The 22014-nt window shown below is 41.8% G+C and overlaps 1 protein-coding gene across 1 annotated transcript in view; it reads right to left on the bottom strand.

The window, feature by feature from the left end:
* The window catches only part of cacna1aa (calcium channel, voltage-dependent, P/Q type, alpha 1A subunit, a), a 73296-nt gene that overhangs the window by 24466 nt on the left and 26816 nt on the right, over nt 1–22014 (bottom strand). Inside the window, exons 7-34 of the mRNA XM_070847848.1 lie at nt 20396–20499; nt 20028–20143; nt 19077–19121; nt 18881–18964; nt 18160–18366; nt 17443–17555; nt 17082–17194; nt 16853–16984; nt 16528–16600; nt 16098–16215; nt 15807–15874; nt 15539–15645; nt 12943–12993; nt 12132–12134; nt 11940–12078; nt 10955–11586; nt 10444–10787; nt 10208–10343; nt 9758–9887; nt 9385–9444; nt 9133–9239; nt 5384–5395; nt 3509–3608; nt 3027–3187; nt 2694–2834; nt 2406–2607; nt 2086–2250; nt 1566–1676 (exon numbers count right to left, since the gene is read on the bottom strand). Coding sequence (XP_070703949.1) covers nt 1566–1676; nt 2086–2250; nt 2406–2607; nt 2694–2834; nt 3027–3187; nt 3509–3608; nt 5384–5395; nt 9133–9239; nt 9385–9444; nt 9758–9887; nt 10208–10343; nt 10444–10787; nt 10955–11586; nt 11940–12078; nt 12132–12134; nt 12943–12993; nt 15539–15645; nt 15807–15874; nt 16098–16215; nt 16528–16600; nt 16853–16984; nt 17082–17194; nt 17443–17555; nt 18160–18366; nt 18881–18964; nt 19077–19121; nt 20028–20143; nt 20396–20499 — 3774 coding nt within the window. The remainder of the gene's footprint in view (nt 1–1565; nt 1677–2085; nt 2251–2405; nt 2608–2693; nt 2835–3026; nt 3188–3508; nt 3609–5383; nt 5396–9132; nt 9240–9384; nt 9445–9757; nt 9888–10207; nt 10344–10443; nt 10788–10954; nt 11587–11939; nt 12079–12131; nt 12135–12942; nt 12994–15538; nt 15646–15806; nt 15875–16097; nt 16216–16527; nt 16601–16852; nt 16985–17081; nt 17195–17442; nt 17556–18159; nt 18367–18880; nt 18965–19076; nt 19122–20027; nt 20144–20395; nt 20500–22014) is intronic.

Here is a 22014-nt window from a genome sequence, read left to right on the forward strand (position 1 = left end):
GGGTTGTGGCAGGTTGAAGTCGTATTAAAATGAAAAAATGTAAAATGCAGAAAGAGGATTAGAGGTAAAGAGAGAGACAAAGGGAGAAAGAAAGAACAAGACAGAGAATAAGAGCCAGACAGAGAGAGAACAAGAAAGTAAAAGACATGTCAGTGTCCGACAGGAACAGGAAAGAAATTAGATAAGACAAATGGACCATCGGTGACAGCACGTTGGATGGATGCCAGCAGACAAGCTAAGGACAACTTGTACTGCATCAGAACACTACGCCAGCCATCAAACATCACATACTGTATTTCCCTTCACATCATAAACCAAACTGACGCAAAGTCAGACTGAATTCCTTATTATTTCAAAAACTCTCCTGTATGTAATTCATCAACTCCATCCCTGCATCGGCACACACATTTATCCACAGATATACAGAATTACAGATTTTTAAATTTTCACTTTACAAGAAGAGCAACTCAAAGAGAAAGCAGGACAATGAAGCAGAGTGGGGACGTCTGCTTCTTTTTCTCTCCTACATATTGCCCACAGCCAAACTGTGCATTAGACAAGTGAAGGGACATGGACAGAGAGAGCAAGGGAGGCGGCTATTAAAATAAACCACCTTGACAAACACACACACACACACACACACACACACACACAGACGTCTCTGAGGTCCAATGTTATATGTGTGTGTGATTGTGCATGGTCAGTGTTTGAGCGCACTCTCCCAGACTCCAATCCTATCCTGCTTAATCTCCACCCTCTCTGTAATCTGTGCTTCTCTTTTTACCGCCTATCTGTCATTCACTCTTGTTCTTCTAATTACTGTATTACCGTTCCCCCTCTGTCCTGTGTCTCCTCCCCACATTCATCCCTAAACTATCTCTTTTACCCATTTTTTCACTGTCCGCCTCCCTCCCACGCCTCTGCAGCTCCGATGACTTTGATGACTCCGATTACCTTTAATAGCTCATTAGTTCCCCAAAGTTTCTCTTTAAACGTGTAAGCAAAAATGCATGACAGATAATGTTTCCCAATTTAGCAAAATAACAAATGGGGATACAGTGAAGACACAAAAATGTCATTGTTTTCAACATCTTAGTTTTTTGCACCACATTGTTTGGACGTGCAGGCATGTCTAATGTTAAGCCTTATTATTCCCACCAAAGACTGCTTCGTGTAGCTGGAAGTGCTTATTTGTAGGTTTACTATTATTACTTGCAAACACAACACAGCAAAGTTTTCCTGGGCTACAAGTTGAGGGTGGGTTTCAGGCAGGGTACAGTGGACCTACACTGAATTTTAAGTGTTGCTGTCATCAGTTGTTGGCATGACACTTATTTAGTTAAAATAACAATAAAACAAAAAAAGTTAAAAATCTATCTGGACTGTTTTTCTTGTCTGTAAGTCAGAGGCTGTGCTTATAGTTTCACTCCACCTGGTAAGTATTAATGATCAATGTGATATCATGTGCAAATAATAACAGAGAACTGATTTTCAGCACTTTCTACAAAGATACAGAAGAGCAGTACATCCTCACCACACACAAACCCACGCACACTTATACTCACCAGTGCTCCAAAGGCGATGATCTTGAGTACACACTCCATGGAGAAGAGGGAGGTAAACACTATGTTCAGGTTGGCTAACACAGCTTCATAGGTATCAGAAGCTCCATCATACTATAAACAAACACACACACACAGGCAGCACACACATTCATGACAACAAACCAGTGTACAAATACAAGAGAATGGGTTGTCGTACACACAGATAAGTGTGCATTAATGTAGACACACATACAGACACAAATACACACACACACACACGCCAGGGATGGAAAGGAGGAGGAGTATAAGGACATATAGAGACACACAGTCCAGCTCACCCAATAGAGAATCAAACATATTCATTAAACTGTTTTTTTTTTTTTTATCACAGGAAATGGTGTACACAGCAACATCTGTAGATGTTTTGTAACTAAACAAGAGATAAAGGTACAAAGAGAGAGACGTCAGCAAGTGTCAGTAGTTAATGTCGTATTGTTAGTGTGCAATACTGTTTCTATGTTTGTGGCATGTAGACTTTTACCTTCATCATCAGCACAACGGTGTTGAGTGCGATCATTGCCATGATTGTATACTCAAATGGCGGTGACACCACAAACTCCCACATCCGGTATTGAAAGCTCAGCTTGTTCTGGGGCATGTGGCGTGTGAGAGGCCTGGCGTTGATAGCAAAGTCTATACAGGCTCTCTGAAAAGACAAAAACAAAATTAAAGTTTTGTTGTAATCCTGCAATGATCGTCTCCTGTCTTCCCTCTTTTCCTCTATCTATCCCCTCTCCTCGACTCAGTAGTTACCAATACTCCTTATCCCCACCCTCCTTCACTCCCTCAACCCTTCCTCACCTCATTTTTCTCTAAACTATAGTCCTCCATCATCTTGTCTCCTTGCTCTTGAAAGGTGATGATGATGAGAGCCACGAAAATGTTGACGAAGAAGAAGGGGAAGACCACGAAGTACACCACGTAAAAGATGGACATCTCCATCCGGTATCCCGGGCTCGGGCCCTGATTCTCATAAGTCGCATCCACTGAATGTTTCAGCACCCTGCGGAAGAAGAGAACAGGGGAGAGTTAAGGAATGTCAGAATGTGTGTGTGCTGCACGTCCTGCGCATGTTCAGGCAATACTCACTGCGGCCACCCCTCTCCAGTGGACACAGTGAAGAGGGTGAGAAGGGCCCAAGCCACGTTGTCGTAGTGGAAATCGTACTTCTTCCACTCCCGCTTCTGCGCCTTCACTTCGTTATCACGTTCATACACTAGATATTCTCCCCTGAAATGCACATATCACATTATCAACACAATGCGTAAAAAAGGAAGGCTTGCATCCAAATATGTTTTTGAATAGATACTGAAGACGCAGAGACATTTCAGGTGTTTTGGAGCCAAGCATTACGCATGAATTTATCAAAATGACCAGAGCATTTTCCCAGCTCAGGCTGAATACAGTCGGATGTTTCCTGACCTGCAGTCCCGCTCAAATTCTTTGGATTCATCAGTGCAGTAAAAAAAGCGTCCCTTGAAGAGTTGCACAGCCACCACAGCGAAGATGAACATGAAGAGCAAGTAGACAATCAGGATGTTGAGCACATTCTTTAAAGAGTTCACCACACAGTCGAAGACAGCCTGGGGATTGGGACAGACACCAAAAGAGGGAGAGATGATGATAATTGTATGCAAGAAATGCACTGGATTGAAAATGTGTACTTTGAGCTTGCATTGTGGCACCAAATGCTATTAAAATCTTGTGGGGAAAGATGGTGCATTACGGCCTAATCTATTCTGTTGATTAAGCATCTTGAAAAAGACAAGGATACATATATATCTATGTATCTAAGTATGTTATCTTTTAAAGTGAAATGATATCAAATGAACAGCAAAGAATGACAACTGATGTTAAACCTTTGTTTTAAATAGATGTCCCTGTACTTCCAAACGTTAACATACCTTGAGTTTGGGAAGACGTTTAATGGTCTTCAGAGGTCGTAACACTCTCAGTACCCTCAGAGACTTGATGGTGCTGATATCTTTTCCTTTACTGCTCCCCCTACATGTGCACACACACAGGAACAGATACACACACACACACACGCACACACACACACACAGAGAAGTGTACAGAGACACACGCACACATACACACACACACACACGCACAAATAAAAAGGGTCAGCAGGTTCAGGCAAATATGACAGGCTTAGTCCTCTGGATTCCAAAATGGCAGTGGGCAGCCATTCCTTGATGGTATTTGTGTCCGAGTTAACTCATACTGAGTAACTTCGTCTGGGTTAAATACATAGCAACACATGCAGCATTGCTATCATAATATGCTTTAGCCTTCTTTCTAAGTGAGAGGTTAGCATTGTAGCTACATGCTAGAGTTAGGTGGTATTTTACAACTACGGTACATGCTATGGGAGCAACTAATGTCATTCCTGTCTGAACACTATCTAGTTGCTACACTTGTTTAATACTTTGCAATGTATTTCAATGCTTTACAAAGACGGCTAAAGCCTCGCCTTGCACATGCCCACCTGATGGTGAAATATATTCATGCTGCATTGAAACCTTGCTTTCCATGCTGCAATATTTCTTCAGTTAAGCAGCATTTTTAGTGATGGTGAACTCTATTCTACACAGAGATATTTGCAGAGAGAGTTTAGTCGTGGTCTCAATGAGACATAAACCACCCCATGTTTCCTGTTGGCAGCTGACTAACAGAAGCCTTGTTAAAGTGGTAACTTACAGTAGAGTTCCCTCCTGTTAACATAACGACAGCTTACAAATGCTCCCCATTATTTAGTTTAAGAAGATAAAACAATTGTTTTTTAATATGACTTATGCTGAAAGTTTAGTGTCACAATGTGTACAAAGTGGTAAAAACTTGACTAAACAACCAAACTCTCTCTTTTCATGGTTAAACCAGTTATTTCCTATCAACTGTAAACTACAACTACGATAAGCTGGTTTCACAGCATTGTTCAAACAGCATGGAATCTTGTCTTATAGACCGTTTTGGCAAAGACAAAGATATTTTAGTGAGCATTTCTTGATAGAAATGCTAAGCCAAACCTCTTTTTTTGTCACTTCTATTTACATATGTGAGGAAAAAGGAAAAACATCTGCCAATTAGCAAGCTCACTATGCACTTTAGAATCAAACTACTATAAATAGTGCTAAAAATAATGAGATTCTAAAGGAACAATACAGGGGCTTAGGCTACTTTGTGAACAGAAAAACCATAACAGCTTTACTAAAATAACTGGCAAACTTCTTTATGGTAGTTTAAACTCCCTGCCCTGATTTTTCTAAATTTCTCAAATATTCAGTATGAAGGTCAGGGTGAAGACATTAAGGTCAAAGGTGCATGTAGACTTTGATAGTGCGAGTGTGCACATATGTACAAGTGTGTGTCTGCTCTAAGTGCTTGTGTGTGTGCATGTGTCTAGTTTTTTTTTTCTTTTTGATGCATTTGGTGTCTGTGAGTATTTTTTAGTCACATTTTCACCTGTCTTTGATTGAAAACTTCCTAGAACTTAGAAGAATTTAGGTTGCATTCACATTTGTTCTAATGATGTTTTTCTGTGATTAACCTGTGATTAGCAGGAAAAATATCAGGATCTGTTATAGGTTAACTTGAGGTTTAGTTTTATTTGAGTCCGAGCTGTTCCATGGTGAACAATGGAAAAAGGGAAGAACAGACAAGTACAGATGTCAACTGTGATGAGGGATGAATGAAAAGGAAAGAGATGTGTGATCAGAAGAACAGGCGCAGAGAGTGCAGAGGCAGAAAATGAGGAGGAAAAAGAGAGAGAACTTTACCCGCTGCCGCTGCTGTTGTCCGAACGGAGAGATGAGAGAGGGGTGAGAGACAGCAAGACAAGGGGAGAGAGAGACAAAAAGACAAAGGGTGGGAGAAAGAAACAGAATGGGACACACAGAAACAAGGGATTTCGAGGGAAAACATCCATATGAAAGAGAGAGAGAGAGAAAAAGAGAGAATACAAGGCCTGCTTTTTATTAGATCAACCCTCCCACCCAAAGATCGCTATTACCAAATCTAACACAAATGTCATAAACGCACACTGAAAATCTAGACAAAAAGCACGACTAGAACACAGCACTAAACAACTACCTTCATCTTTGACATTTTGTTAGTGAATTACAGGCCAGATGTTGATTCTTTAAGCAACTTCTGTAACATCTGTACATTTGAACTGCGAGATGAAACTCAATATTAATGAAGACAAGTAAAAATAAATACGAGTGCAACAAGCTCACTTGAGCTCACTTTAAACATACTATGTCTACTAGAACAAGTGTCTCTGCATCGGGAGCCCGTCAGGACATAAACCTCAAGTGCGGCCGCAGAAATGTGCAGGACAGCGGCACAAGCGGTCCAAGACACCAGCCGCCTTCGGTCCAGACTAATTGGATTAAAGGAGCGATAAACATCTCCAATGAGACTGCTGAGCCTTTCTGGAGAGCTGTTTGATTTCCACCAATTGAATTAAGGAACTATCTGGATGTGTGCGAGTATGTTCTGACTGGTTCGGATCTCCTCATAAACCATTAGTGTCGTTAACCCCTATCATAGTTAAATCAGACTTAATTGGTTCAACTGGTTTAATTGATTGTTTTGTGAGTTTGTTTTCATGCTGACATACAGTACACACCACACCATCCTGTATAAATACTGTTTCTCTCTCCGGTACTCATTTATTACTTCTATTAACTTTATTTCCAACATTCATGTAAATGTTGCTTTAAATGCTGTTAGCTGGTGTGCCATTTTTGTATTTTGTATTTCTATACAATCACTTGAAGTTTCATTATTTTTTACCAATAAGTTGATCTCACTTTAAAGAGTGTGTCACTGCATACATCTTTTAGTTAGTTATTTTAGTGCATAGTTAACATTTCCCTAGAAAGTATAGACTTAGTCAAAGAGAGAAGAAATACAGAAACACACAAAGAAGACCCACATAAACAGAAAGACGTTAGATGACACAGAGTTAAGGACAGAAGCACACAGGTATATATACACATACGGCAACAGAGACGGGTTTATGTGCACCACATACATAACTACAAATTAGGGGGAGGAGTGTTAGTGAAAAACACACACAAACAAAAATGACTCAGAGAGAAAGATTGTATTGAAAGACTTGTTGATCAGGCACCACCCTTAGAAACCTGGAGCACCTGCCATGTTCAGATTTTCTTTACAGGACAAACAAATTCGCATCTTCATGCTAGCCTGCATCAGTAACAACGCACCACTGAGTAAGTAGTAGTAGGTGTTCAAAAGGTTGAAATTTTCATGTTTTTGTCCTCCACAAGCACATCCTATATTACTGACATTTAGCCTGAGCTAAACACGCATCCAAGCATGTCAGTGTATGTTTGCTGAAGTACCAAATCTTCACTCAGAGTAGAAAATGTGAGACAGTGTTGAAATGGGACTCAAAACAGGTCCATAAGGCGGCTGATATTTTTCTCCAATAGAATAAAATCATTTATGGAGAGCTGCGCCAGAGAAGTGGCACTGGTACTAATTTGTCTGTTGACAACTATCTTAATTCATCACTGTGCAATTCAGCCATTGGAAATTAAAGAAAATAAAAACTGAGGCTGAAAACAGTGTATTACAAAGCCTTTTTTTTTTCTCTAATGATACTCCTGGCCACAGACCACAGTGTAGAGGCAGATAAACATTATTTTTGCCCTGGTGGTAGATGAAACATTAAATGTGAACAATCCAGAGTAACTCTGCGATGAGCAAGCTCAAAAGATGGATTTTCCCAGCTTTTCGTCCTTGTTGTACTAGTTAACCTGAAAGAACTCTGTTGTGTATTTGGTGAGGAGGAAGAAGTAAGGGAGATGTCAGGATGTTGGGTCTTGCTATGAACAGTGAAAGAGGTGAAGGGATGGACAAAGAGCAAAGGAGGAAAGGGAGATAATCATAAATATAGATGACTGGGTATTTCTCTCAAGTCTTCTTTGGCTATAATGATATAATAACTTAATGCTTTATTGCCGTTCAGCTTCCGTATATGTAAGACAATCTGAAAGCTGAGTGATCAGGGCCAAACTCTTAATTTAATAAACTTAAACATAAACAAAAAACATAATATGTCTGTGGAATCTCACTTTTTGAAGCAAGTGGCTGAATCTTGAGGGCCTGATGGAGTGTTTGAACATGATTTCAGAGGACTGCAAAGCCACAAAATGTCAACCTTCATGACTGATACACTGAAAATATCATAAATGGTAAGCAAATGTCTTACTTAGGTGGTTAATAGGCTTTCATTCAGACTTTGGAATGCCAATGAATGTTGTCATCTACAGCTACAGTTGTGCTAAGCTTATACCGTGGCAAATTGGCTTTGAGAGAAATTACAAATGGTCACTTACTTGAAGGGTGAAAATGTGGCAGGACGAACATAAGTTGGAAATTCTTTTCTGATAGAAAAAACAATATCCAGTGGCCAGAGTTTCTTGGTCTCCACATGTGGGTGCTTCTTGTGTCTATCAGACCTATCATAACACCCACGTTTCCCCACGCAGGTGTAACCCACGCACAAGGCCACAACAACTAAACATTTGTGGGGTGTCTTATGCACAGACATGGTTGTTTCCTGAAAATGCAAACTGAATATTTAAAGTGGGGAAACATGATCAAGCACAACCTTATATTTCTGCAGATGACCTGTGAGAGAATTTGTGTTGGAGGATACAACACATTACATTCTAAACTTATTCTACTGCATGTCTTCAAACTATAGCAATCTCATATTACATTTTAATTGTGACTGCAGTCCTGAAGGCCTGCTTCTTTTTATATTCTCTCCAACCATGCAAAAGCTTGACACAAAATCCCAAAACACAATTCATGCTTTCTACTCTGTATGGCTTAAGCCGTAACTTGACCCAGCAAATTTTACTGTATCTTATCCTCACAGTCATGCAGATTAAGGAGGGTTTAAAGTACCTGATTTGTTGTGGAGAAGGGTGTGGTGATTTTTGGAAGCCAGCTCAGCATGGCCTGGCCTGGCTTTGCATGGGCGTTTAACTCTAGAACGCCCTGGGCACTAAAGGGTTACAGGTGCAAAGGGTGGTCCTCACCTCTCACAGGGGGGAGAAGGGGTGGACAGGAAGGGGATGTTGCGATACTATTTTGTATCGATGTTGGGGTGTAGGGGTTTGGTGGAGGGGCTTAGAAATGGTAGGACTGTGGGAGCCAAGTTGAATAAGAGAACTGGCAGAGGAAATGGCCAACTGGAGGATTGGCTATTTGTAAGCATAGGTAGAAAAAAGTTGAATAAAGGAGAAGACAGGAGACAAGAGAATGGAGAGAGGCTGAGAGAGAGGAGATAATGTCTGAAAGACCTGAAGTCAAAGCGACAGGAAAAGGGTGGAGAGGCAGAGAGAGCTGAAAAAAAACAACAAACATGTGTGACGAAAGAAGAATAGAGGATGCGGTACTCCAAGGTGTAGACAGGCAGGAGAGAAGGAGGAGCGAGGGGGGAAGAGAGGAGAGAACAGCAGGAGGTAGGAGTGAGACTTACGTGAAGGCAAAGGCCACCAGAGCACCACTAACCACTATAAAGTCAAGGATGTTCCATAAGTCCCGGAAATAAGAGCCCTGGTGCAAGACCAACCCCAGATCCACCATCTGTAAGAGAACAAGAGAACATGATTATGAAACGTTAACCCCTGGGGAACGGATGTGAAATGTGGCCCTAGCATGCAATGAAAAGTGTCCAATCCTACTTTGCAAAGCAAGGGCAGCTGATTCTTGATTCTGGACACCGTCTTACCTTTATCAGCATCTCAAACGTGAACACTCCCGTGAAGACATAGTCGAAATAGCGTAGAACCTGCACAAAGAGAAAGAGGGAAAAACTTGCTGCTGCATCCACTTGGTGGAAAAGAGAGAACGTTTACAGTGTGATGATTTTAGAATTCAATCAAAATAATGGTTGGTGCCTGATTTCTATGTTTTATGTGATACTGTTAATTTATTGATTGGTCCAGCTCCACCCATGTAGAGGGCTGCAGTGATACTATACAGAAAAAAGCAACCAGCATATTAAATAAAAACAAAAGTTACAGTTATTGTAATAACGTGTATACACACAATAATTAGTGCAACAAAAGCTTTGGCGCATGAATGAATGTCCACTTTCTTACGTTGTTGCGAGGGGAGTCGGGCCAGACGGGGTCTTCAGCAGCCAAGGCAATGCTGCTCATGGCAATGACCAGCAGGATACACATCTCAAAATAACGCAGGGTGCAGATGTAGTGACATGCCCGCCTAAACCTAGGAGCAGGCAAAGACATTTTTCTCTTGCATTAGTGCAATGACTACCATTAGATCTGCTTTGTAAGTATCATGTATTCGCTTTTTATCCACAAGTGTACTCTGCATCTGTATGTATGTGCTAGTGTGTTTGGACATGCAACTGTGACATTGTAGCCGATTCATTTACAATCCAGGATTCAGCTCTGAATCCAAACATCGAGAAAAAACGAATGCTCGGTGAATGCCTCAAGAATGTAGCACTGTGTGTCAGCCTGTATCAATTCATATAGCTTAGGTGTGTGTGTGTGTGTGCGTGTATTTGTGACTACGCTACTTACGGGTTGGTGGTGGACAGGATGAACATGGAGCTGAAGGGCGGCATAGGCCTGGGTCCTCCCTCACCTCCCTTCTCGTCATCATCATCGTCCTTATCCTCCTTCGCTGGGAGAGGCTCTGTGTTGGCATTCTTATTGACTGGATCACAGAGGGAGAGAAACAAAGGCAGGATGGGGTGAAAATGAAAAGTTGTTATTGAAGTAACAGAAGAAAAATAACACATTCATTCTGCCCTTACCCTGCAGTATGGCATTGGTAGATGGAAAAATTGGCATGTCCACCGCTGTGTAGTCAGGGTGCGGCAGCCTGATGACACTGTTGGCACGGTGATGTGCAATGCTCCCATAGCTATCTAATGTGACCAAACTCCCATGAGTGCCACTGTTAGCAAGATGGAGGGCAGATCCAAAGCCAGGGGCCACAGTGTGGTTGGTAACTGGATTAGGGTGACTCTCGGTGGGTGAGCCAGAGATCAGTTTGGTATTCATGAGGTTGTCCATATCCTCACTGTACTGGCTATCCTGTCTGGAGAGGCTCTTTTGGATGGGGCGTGTGGTAGAAAGGTTAGGAACACTGCAATCCCTAGAAAGAGGGAGTAAGAAGAAACAATTGGTGGGAGAAAAAGCGAGAGGAGATGGAGAGAGGAGAGGAAGAAAGGGAAAGGCGGTAAAAAATTAGTAAAGTAAATATTGAAAAATATCATTGTTGCAGTTGATATTTGTATCTACAGTCACATGCAATAGACGCACTTCCTTCTGTGCTGGCACATCCTCTTCCCCTCGCCCTCTGTTTGGTTGCCATGGCGATTTCTTCTTGGCCTCCTCTCACTGCCGTCGCCAGCTCCTTCCTGCTCTCCTCCTTCTCCACCTCCGTCAACCCCTTTGCTTTTATGTCTCCCTGTTTTTCCAGCTCCTCCCCCACCATCCTGTCCATCCTCTGCACTTTTTCGATGTGACCTGGGCCTCCTGTGCTCTGACTGCCCTGCCCCTCGACTGCCACTCCGGGTGTGGTGATGGCGCCTGGACGGCCTCTCCTCCGAGCCTGGCCCAGGAATCACTGTTGCATCCAACCGCACATGAGAGCTGTGGTGGTGGTGCTCCCCTTTACGGCTCCGCCTGCTCTCTGTGGACTCGCCCCGCTCCATGGGAGGCCTAGCTGGACCTGAGCCTCCCCCACCACCCCCTCCTACTTGGGTACCATGTTCGTGGAGGCGCGTTTGTCTGTGGAGCTCATCAGTGGGATGATGCTGGCTAAAGCAGAGCTCTGAATTGTTTGCAGAAGTCTTATTGGTGTTGTTGTTGCGGTTCTCATGAGGGTCGACCACCAAGGGTCGATCCAGGTGAGTCTTCATGTCTGGACGGATGTGACGTGAATAGTTCACCTGCAAAGTAAGGGCAGGATAGAGAGCCAGGATAGAGGGAGAGATTGAAGATACGGGAGAGACAAAAAGAGTTACTATATAAAGTCATAACTGACAAGCTGGACAAAAAGTGGCAAAATTTCTCTAAAAAAAAAAAAAACATTACATTGCAGTTACATTTGACCAACCAATACATAGAATACAAATGGGAAATCTATCATAGAAAAATAATAAATTATGCATAAGGAAAGCAATATGTATCATAATCATCATCATCATCATTGCCGTCACTTGTGTACACTGATAGCACAAGTCTAGGGGCCTTTGTTTGCCTTGTCCTTTACATTGTTCTGCTCCTCCCTCCCTGCCCTTGCCTTCCAGCGCTCGTCAGGGTCCAGCTCATTATAGAGGGCCTCGCGGCTGGACACCAGAGTCTGCCTCCTCAGCTCCTTGGTGCGTTGTTCCCACACCGACTTATTGATCCCTTTATTGTGGTTCTTCTGCTGCTCCTTACTGCAAAATGAAGCAGGGTGGAGAGAGAGGAGGGGATTGACAACATTTAAGACCTGCTTAAAGACATGCACTGCAATGCAAATATACACACAAAGCCATGAGAATGAAGTGAAAACCAACACCAAAAATATAATTACATAAAATAGCCAGGACATAAAAACACACTGGGGGCCACAGACATTTAACGGGTCATTTGGCTGGACCTATAGAACAAGGAAGCTCAACAAAACAAGGTTCTGGGTGTCTACACAGCTTGCCAAAGCACCGGGCAGGACGGCCCTACTTTGGTAAACCATGTGGGGACACAAAATGGAGGATAACACTAATGAAAGGTCAGGATTTGTTAAGATAATCTATAATTAACCTACCCAAACTAAAGCATAAACAATTCAATGAACAGGCTTTATGCAGGGCAAAAAGCTGAAATGGCATCTCAAAATACCCATCAAGCTTACGTGAATAGATGGCAAAGTCACAATGATCAGAATAATCTGTTATTGGTTACAGTGACTCTGCAATTTTTTTATCTACTTGATACAGAAATACCTGTAAAACTGTGACCACCTCTTTCTTACCCTCAAAAACTTCTACCAGTGATCAACTTTAACTCCCTTTTCTCTTACGGCCAATATTCAAGCACAGTAAAGCAACAGCTGTACTGCGAGGTGCAGGCAACAGAAAATGGACTCTAAAAATAAGCAAACACAAATAACAGCTAAAGAAAGCCAGGGATGTAATTCGTTAAAAAGTTTGGAACAAAAGGGACAAGAAAAGGGTGTTCTAAAACACAAAAGAAAGCAAAGAATGGTAGTAAAGTCAATAAACAGAAGGGATTCAGAAATGAATAAACAAATAAATAAATACCAGTCCAGAAAGGGGTCGGTAGCGTTGTGACACTCACTGTGTACTTTGTTGCTGAGGAGGGAAACAGCTGGTGAGTGAGATGGCACGAAAGAACAGAGGGAGGATTTCATTCCAAAATGGGCTATCCATCAACCAATTACTAAACAATCTACCCTGAAAAATGGTCAATATTCAAATAAATTAGACTGTAAAAACTATATATATTCCTAAAAATGAAAAAACTGAACACAAAGATTCAACATTTTGGAATGCAACCCTTAACACACAAAAACACACACAGACACACAGACACACACACACACACACACACACACACACACACACACACACACACACACACACATTCACCCAGACATTCGCACACTCACCTCTGCAGTTTGCTCCATCTGTGCTAAAACAATCTTATTTATTTTTTGCTGTCCTCCTTTCTGCAATCTCACAAATTTCATCTTTCTTGCATCACTCACCTACTCTGCATCACTACTGCTGTTCCGTCCTGATCATTCTTTGCATCTTTAACAATATATTTCTCAACTCTAAGCATTATCTCTGATGTTCCTACTTGGCTGTACAGTACATTCAATCTTTCTACGTACCTTTTCCAGTTAATCACACTCTTTTTTTCTACAAACTCTCTTGTCATTCTTTTCCTCCACTGTTTATATATATATATATATATATATTTTAAACTGCTGCCCTTTCTCTCTTCACTATCACAGTTCTTTATCAAATTCCTCCTCTCTTAAATGGTTTAGTGCACAGCACAGCTAAATGAAAAATCCAGTTTAGAGATCTGAAAAAAATAGTAGTGAAACTTCCATCAGCCTTTTAGGCTGACAACAGTAAAGTGATTAAAACGAAAGTTCCTGCAATCTGTTTGCATGTAGATTCCCTGGTAGTTTAAGGGTCACTGTGTTGTCAGTTTGAGCGTTCTAGTTAGAGATGTGTAGCCTTACAACTGTTTCCCATGGGTTTTATGTAGCTTTCATGGCAGCCTCCTTCCTGAAGCTACCATAGAATATCTTCTTAAGAGATTCTTCACGCACCACTGATGTCCCCATGTTTAAAATCCCTGCTTGGAAAAACAAGGCCTATCTCCATTGGAATTTCAATGTCTTTCCATTGCACTACAGAAATGAGGGATTTGGATTTACACAGATACAGTGGAATGTAGTGCACAGTGCAGCCCTGCATTGCCAGTGCTGCGATACAAGATTTAATTCAAGAAAAACACTTTCAACATCTAAAATCTAATCCAAGGCTCTACTATAGACTCTACCCAAACCTCTTTGGTTATTAAGTACAAAAGGATTGTGCAACACACTGAGACATCTGTCATATTTTCAATGTAAAGTATGTGTAGGTGGCTAGTTTATTAGACAGGTGTCTCTGCGAACAATCTCATCAAGTTTGCTGTAGGATGGTTCAGTATGCAGGTGTAGCTTTTCTAACCAACACTCTCTCTCTCAAATACACACACACGCACACACACTCACACACACACACACACACATATAGACTCACAGAGATACATATGCGCTGTATTGAAAAATAAATATTTAACCTTAATTAAACTCCAGGTAAAAGAAATTTACTGATACACACACACACACACAAATGGTCACAACACGGTGAACCACAGTACATACATCACATACAGTCACAAGAAACAGTGTGATTTTTACGAAATGAAGAATATGTTAAATCTTGGGCATGTTCCTTCATTGCATCTGTGTGTGGTATAAAGTGAGCAGAGGCTGATGTATCACAGCGGTAAAGGTCAGACTGTGTGTGTGGTATTTCTAAGCAGACTTGGCCTCCCCTGTTGTGCTTTTTTAGGGACAGACCACAGAGTGGTGTGTGCATGCATGCATGTGTGTGTGTTTCTGTGTGTGTGTTTCTGTGTGTGTGTGTGTGTGTGTGTGTGTGTGTGTGTGCGTGTGTGTGTGTGTGTGTGTGTGTGTGAGTGTGTGAACTTTACCAGGAGTGAAAGGAAAGACCCCTGTGTATACAGAGAAAAGAGATCAAAGACTCAGACTCTCCTGACCAGAGGAGGGCTGGCCCAGATCAATCCCACACTGGCTTGAGTGTGTGTGAGTGAGTGTGTGTGTGTGTTTCAGTATGCACAAGAGTGTGACAAAGAGACAGAGAAATAAAAGGAAGAAAAGGGAGGGAGGGAGAAGAAGAAGCTGACAGAGAGGAAAACAGAGGCATGTACATGTGTGTTTTAGTTTATCACTACATTTTACTGTCGTCAGATCAACTGGATGATTCTTTATTCTTATTAATGTGGGCAAAGTTCTATGAAGCTCACTGTCCAGAAACAAAGCCATTGGCAGACTGATACCTGATCAAGTGAGGTGGTGAGGGCCCAAACTTAAACAGAGGTTTATCAACAAATTTCCTCATTCCAAAAACTCTTTGTGGCGGTGCAGTATACTGTGCTTTCTCCAAGGTGCTGAATCCTGCATAAGACTGCCAGTTGCTGAATGAGTTTCTTTAAAGATATGTGTGCCTAAAAAACCTTCCCAGTGTGAAAATGTTTTAAAATGGATACAAAAATGAAAGTGAAACAGTAATAGAGACAGAGACTCACGCTGCAATGGAGAGGTTGGCAGCAGACAGTGGGCTGACTTCAGCCACCTCCTTGGCTTTCTGCAGGGCGATTTTCTGACTGGCAGCCTCCTCTTCCTCCTGTTCATCCTGCAGAGAGAGAGATTAGGAAGGAAAAGCAAGAGACGAATGAGGTGAGAAAAATGCACATGAGGGAAATTGAAGGAATTCACTGAGTTGAGGAGCATAACTCTAAGAACTAAGAAAAGAAATGGTACTGATGATTTAAGTAAAATCAGACTGTGGTGTACCTTTGTAAGTTCCTGTGCATTGGCCAAATTATCCACAGCGATAGCCAAGAACACATTCAGCAGAGTGTCTGAACAGAGAGTTACAGGAAATCAAGCATGTAGGAGTTTGCTTGCATACATGTATAGAGCACGCACGGTAAGTGTCAGTATCTGTGTACGTACATGTGTATCTCCACTTGTACTCAGTGTAGTGTTAGTCTGTAACTAAAACATGTAAAAAGTTAACTGCAAATGTCTTTCCAATATATGTGTGCATGTGTGCTTCTTTGCGTTTTCACTGTCAAAGGATACAGTTGCCAAAAAGTGTGAGTACGATGAAGAAGACAGAGAAGGCCATGCCCTTGTTGACTCCGCCCTGAGATTTGATGCCATCATACATCACCATGTTCCAGTCCTCGCCTGTCAGGATCTGGCACGCAAACACGCACAAATAGTCAGATGAGGCCATAATTACTCCAAGTACATGTAGCAAATAGATGATTAATTATGCTTTGAGTACATAAACACACACATACACAATATCCCCTCATCTAAAATGGTATCACACATACACACCATAAACGTGTAGACAAGCTTCAGCACAATGACACTTTTGACTATTGGCATTTAGAATTTCAAAAGTAGCATTCAATGGGTTATATCACTTCCTCGTGTGCAAGTCAGCCCTCGTCTTCTCCCACCACTTTGCTCCCCCCCCCCCTACACCGTCTCCTCTGCTCACCTGGAACACTGTCATTATTGCTGCAGGGAAGGTATCGAAGTTGGTCGGAGGAGTCCCATTTTCAAAATTAAACCTAGCAGGGGGAAAAAAAAAATCAAAAGTCAAGAAAGAGATGGAAAAGAGATGTGAGGGCAAAACACAAGAGCATCTTATAAGTAGGACAAATGTTTTGTATTTTCTTGTTCTACTCACAAATTGCCAACCTGGCAATAAACAAAAACCAATGTCTTAGTAGAAAATCAAATGAGGACTATTAAAAAGTAAAAAAAGAGGAGGAGAGAGGGAGACAGAGAGAGAGGCTAAGGTAAAGGAAAACAGCACTGACTGTCCTCCGAAGAGCTGCATGCCCAGCAGGGCAAAGACAACTATGAAGAGGAAGAGCAGGAAGAGCAAGCTGATGATGGATTTCATGGAGTTGAGCAGAGAGACGACGAGGTTTCGCAAAGATGCCCAGTACCTGACAAAAACAGACAGAAAGTGTGTGTTTCATTGTGAGTAATAATGTTCATTATAGCAATATAAGAAATGACAAAACCATAATACAGTAGACTCACTTGGTGACTTTGAAGATCCTCAATAACCTGAGAGCTCGTAGCACACTGATGCCAAACGATGTGCCCGGCTGGATGATGGACCAAAGCACTTCAAATATACTACCGCATATTACCTAATACAAATACAAGCATATGCAAGCATGTGGATATTCATCATAATGAGCAAATATTGTGCACACATCTGCAAATCTTCAATGCATTTTTGTTAGAGTGTCTACTGTCAATGCATGGTTGTGTTTTCACATGTGCGCATAGCTGTAAAATGAGTGTTTGCACCTGCTTGTGACTTTGAGCTTGTGTGTGTGTGTGTTTATGTGTGTCCTTGTGTGGGGGCGTTGTCCCCAAGTGCCGTGGGACTCACAATGCAGTCGAAGCAGTTGAAGGAGGAGTTGAGGTAGGCCTGCTTGCCCAGGCCATACATCTTTACACACATCTCTGTCAAGAATATCCCCAGGAAGATGAATTCAGCAAAATCTACACGGAGGGAAGAGGACAAGAGGAGAGGTGGAGGAGAAGCTCTAAAAGTGAAGAGAGACCATCAGGCCATGCATCCTTCGACCTGTATCTGCAAATTATCCACCCTCCTATCCAGCATCCATGTCCATAAGGAAGGGCAGTGTTTTATGATACATGTACTTCAGCACAGAAAATCTTATTTTGTCATTTGTATCAAATAGAATGAAATTCTAATTTTTTTTGTCATTTAAATTAGCAAAGATATTTTTTTCTCATCACCTAAGATGGACCTGTTTTGTATCATGGGTTACACTATGCTACTATGATCATACCACTATGAAGTACAAAACAGTGAACCAATCCAGAAACAACAACACGTAAAAATGTGTAAAAAACAAAAGAGAAATACAGCAAGAATTTGTGTCAAAAGAAGACACTGCTTGTTTGAGGTGCTTGTGTTAACTGGTTGGGTCAGCTCTTTCGTGGATTTAGTCACATTTACTTAAGAATTTGCTCACCCACTCCCTTCCAGTAATCTGTGACGAGAGTATTTGTGCATTTGTGAAGATAATCTGTGCATGCTTGCACTAAGTATGCATGTATCCCCCTCCCTCCTACTCACTTAGAAAATCTGAAAGTGGTTCTGGCTGGTCGTAGTGCACGACAGCCACACACATTGTGTTGAGGCCCACCAAGCACAGTACTGTCCAGTAGAAGGCCTGGGACTTAACAATGTGTCGGATTAAGAAGCGCAGCCGTCGCTCCCGCCGCTTGAAAGTTGATCCTTCGAGCTTGGAGCTCTTCAAGCTGGCACGGGCAAATGGTGACCCTGGAAGGGTAAGCAAGGCAAATTGTATATTACTAGCGTTATATCTTGTTTTTATGTTAAATTGATGAATAATTCTGTTCTGATAGCATGTGATCTGTGCTCTTCTTAGCTTATGATGTACACAACATAATATCGCTAGGTAGAAAATAAAAATCTTTTGTGATATGAGAAGAGCTCTGCTTGAAAAGCTTGGGGACAGAAGGTTGGGGCAGAGAAGTAAGGAGGAAGTAACAAGGACAGGTTAGAAAAAAGACAGGTGGGGGGGAAAATGAGGGGGGGGGGGGGGGGGGGGGGACAGGGAAAAAAATGAAACACGAGGAGAGAAGTGCAGTGCAGCGGAGGACAGGAGAGGAAAAGAGAGGGAAGGAGAGGGAAGGAGAGGAGGGTCAGGTAATGCTGATATGCAAGATAAGATAGCATCTGTATGTTCCTGTGGTTTGCCTTTGAGTGTGTGTGTGTGTGTGTGTGTGTGTGTGTGTGTGTTAGATAAAGACAAATAGAGCATGTATCTTACCTACTGCCAGATCTCCCTCCCCCTCCTCTGGGTTTAGAAGCTCAGCTTTGCTCTTATGGTTTTTCGTGGCTCTTCTACGGGAACCTGTAATAGAGAAAAACAATATGAAATCCAAAATCTATAGCGCAACAATATGGATGTGCTTGAATGTGTTAAACTTTACATTTATGTATGCGCACATGGGCACAATTCATACCATCATAATCATTTTCATTATCATCATCTGCCAAGATGACCTCTTCTACAAAAAACACAAAAACAAATATGTTAATACAGTATACAGCCACATAAAATGCATCTTTAATGGCTTCCACAATATCTATCAGTCTTTTTTATCATCACTTATCATTTTTCATTTTAATTAAAACTGGAGTCTTTGGGCTGCACCTGTGCTTGCTACTCATCCCTCCCTCCTTTGTTTTTTAGCCTCCTTGTTTTTATGTAGATTGTCTTTTCAAGAAGATCAAAAGGTCTGTCTTTTCTATCTTCCCCTTTATCCGCTCCTTCCAACATCCAACATCCAACCTTCCACTCCTCTCATCGTCTCTACATCTTTCCTGCCCTCAGCAGATGGGCCAGATTAAAACGACGAGAGAAAAAGAGACCTATGGGGAAACAGTGGTCTTCTCTCTCCAAGCATCAAAAGGGGGTCTTTAATCCTTGCCACAGTGACGTAAATCAAGGCTGTTATGGGCACATGGCACTGACTATACATTTATTTGTTAATTTTCTGAGGATAGCAATACCTATACTTTACCTCACCAGGGATAAATTATGTTCCAGTAGACTTGCGCCACTGAAATGGTGAATTTGTATAATGTGAGAGGCAGGAGATGACAACTCAACTTTGGGGACAGGAAAAACAGAACTGGAGAAGACACATCTGCATGCAGCAGATGTACAGTACGAAGCATGTTCGATAATCTAAGCTTCATAATTGAATTGCAATTTTATTTTTTTGCGGATGAAATGCAATTAAACAGAGAAGATAATTTATATTACGTGACTGACAAAATAATATCTAAATGCTGTTTCCATCACTGCAACTTAAATGACTATAGGTCGTCATTTCCTGCAGCCCGCTTCATAATGTATGAACGTCTTTGTGTGTGAATAATGAACCACACATACAGCATACTGTCCATACCAGCTTTGCAGATCCACTCCAAATAACCATTGAGTTCCCTTTCAATCTGCTGCTGTCTTCTGAGTTTCAGGAACTCACTCCTGTTCTCGACACGCTCTCTCTCTTTGGCAAACTCCCTGCAGAGACACACACAAACACACACACACACACTTAATGTAGATACCTTGCATTTTGGAGTGACATACATACCGTACGCTAAACAACAATAAACCAATCATCAATTTAAAAATCTATTAAAGCATCAGTGTGTATGGGATGAAAGATTCTGAATAAACAACCTAAACACTGCCTTTGTCACAAGCACTCTCTCTAACAAACAGACACACACACACACACACACACACACACACACACACACACATACTTACCCTGACAACACACCCAGCACCAGGTTGAGCATGAAGAAGGAGCCAATGATGATGAGGGGAATGAAGTACATCCAGTTCCATGCACTCCCTGAGGCATCATTGCTCTGGAAACACACACAGACATCAGACAGAGTAATCAATGTTTTGCTCTTCGCCTCTGAACTTGATATAATAGCATCTAAGCAAGCAGAAACATCACTTGGTTATAAGTTTATTACAGTGAACACTAGGAAATTTGCCACACCTCATAATGACCAAAGATTTGATTGACTGAGACATTAGACAGTCTTGCGACTCCATCAAAAGTAATAATATGTATGACCAGTTTTACAGCAGGTTGTGGGCTGTTTTAAAACATGTAGAATAAATCTGTGAAACAGGCACAGGTAGAATGACTGTGCAGCTTCATGAGTCAGCTGCAATGACACAAGTGGTGGTCCGTCTATCCTGAAAGTTAAGGGTATATTAATGTCTGTCTCGGCACACCTGCACTTAAGAACATACCAGTGCAAATTAAGGTGCATTTGTTTACATCTAGGAACTGCACACATGGTATGCGTCTTAAATATTCACCCTTCAAACCTATTAATTTAATTTAAAAAACACATCTGGAGTGAATATCATGTTAGAATATGTCATCTGTCTAAAACCCATCATTAAATGTAATGATAATGACGGTCATTAAAGAAACAGAGGCCCATGCACTCAAGAGCGCTGTCCACTGCTGTTGGAAATATAAACAACAGCAGGGCTGACATGATTTTGCTTTAAGTCATCTCAATAAGTAAATGCATATCTGCCACTCTATTTAGCTGCTCAGTGCAGAGTAAATAATGTATAACAAATGCTTTGGTCTCTTCCTTTCTGTCTCTACCATCCTACTGTCCAGACTCTCCTTCCATTTTCTTTATTCACTCCTTAATATTTTCTTCCTTTTGCATCCGTTGCTGGGTCCTGATTTCCCCATCCTTGTTTAATTTATTGTGATGTTTGTTCATTTTTCCATTCTTTCCTTCATTCCATACGTCCTCCCTTCCCTTTTCTGTACAATCGTTCCTTTCCTCCTCACTGTGACAGATCAGCCTCTACAATGATTGATTTTACCCCTTCCCACCTCCAGACATCCTCTTCTCTTTCTCACTTTGTGCTCCTTCTCTTAGCCTCCCTGTCTATCGTCCCCCCTGTCTCCTTCTTCCTCCATCTTTCCTTCTTCCTGCATGTAAGCTGCTGTGTACCCAGTGTACCGCAGACCCTTTTTTCTACCATTAAACTTTTATCGCTCCCCTCCACAGCAGCTGCAAGAATAACTTGGGCTGAACAGGCCCTTTTAAATATAGAGCAGCACCGGGAAGGAGGGACACAGGGAGAGAGACACAGAGTGAGAGGGGAAAAGAGGAAGGAAGGGAGAAATGAAGGAATGGGGAGAGAAGAAAGAAAGAGAGAAAGAAAGAAAGAAACCATAAAGAAAAAGAACAATTGGAAGAATAAGATAGACTGAGAGGGAGAGGAGAAGGGTAAAAAGATGACTACAGTAACACTCGAAGACCCTCATCTACCTCTGGTCTCCTAGCAACTGTTGCCACTGACAGCAGGGAACTATTCAGTCTTGGGCATGAGTA

Source organism: Pempheris klunzingeri, chromosome 17, assembly GCF_042242105.1.
Source record: "Pempheris klunzingeri isolate RE-2024b chromosome 17, fPemKlu1.hap1, whole genome shotgun sequence".
Classification (NCBI taxonomy): domain Eukaryota; kingdom Metazoa; phylum Chordata; class Actinopteri; order Acropomatiformes; family Pempheridae; genus Pempheris; species Pempheris klunzingeri.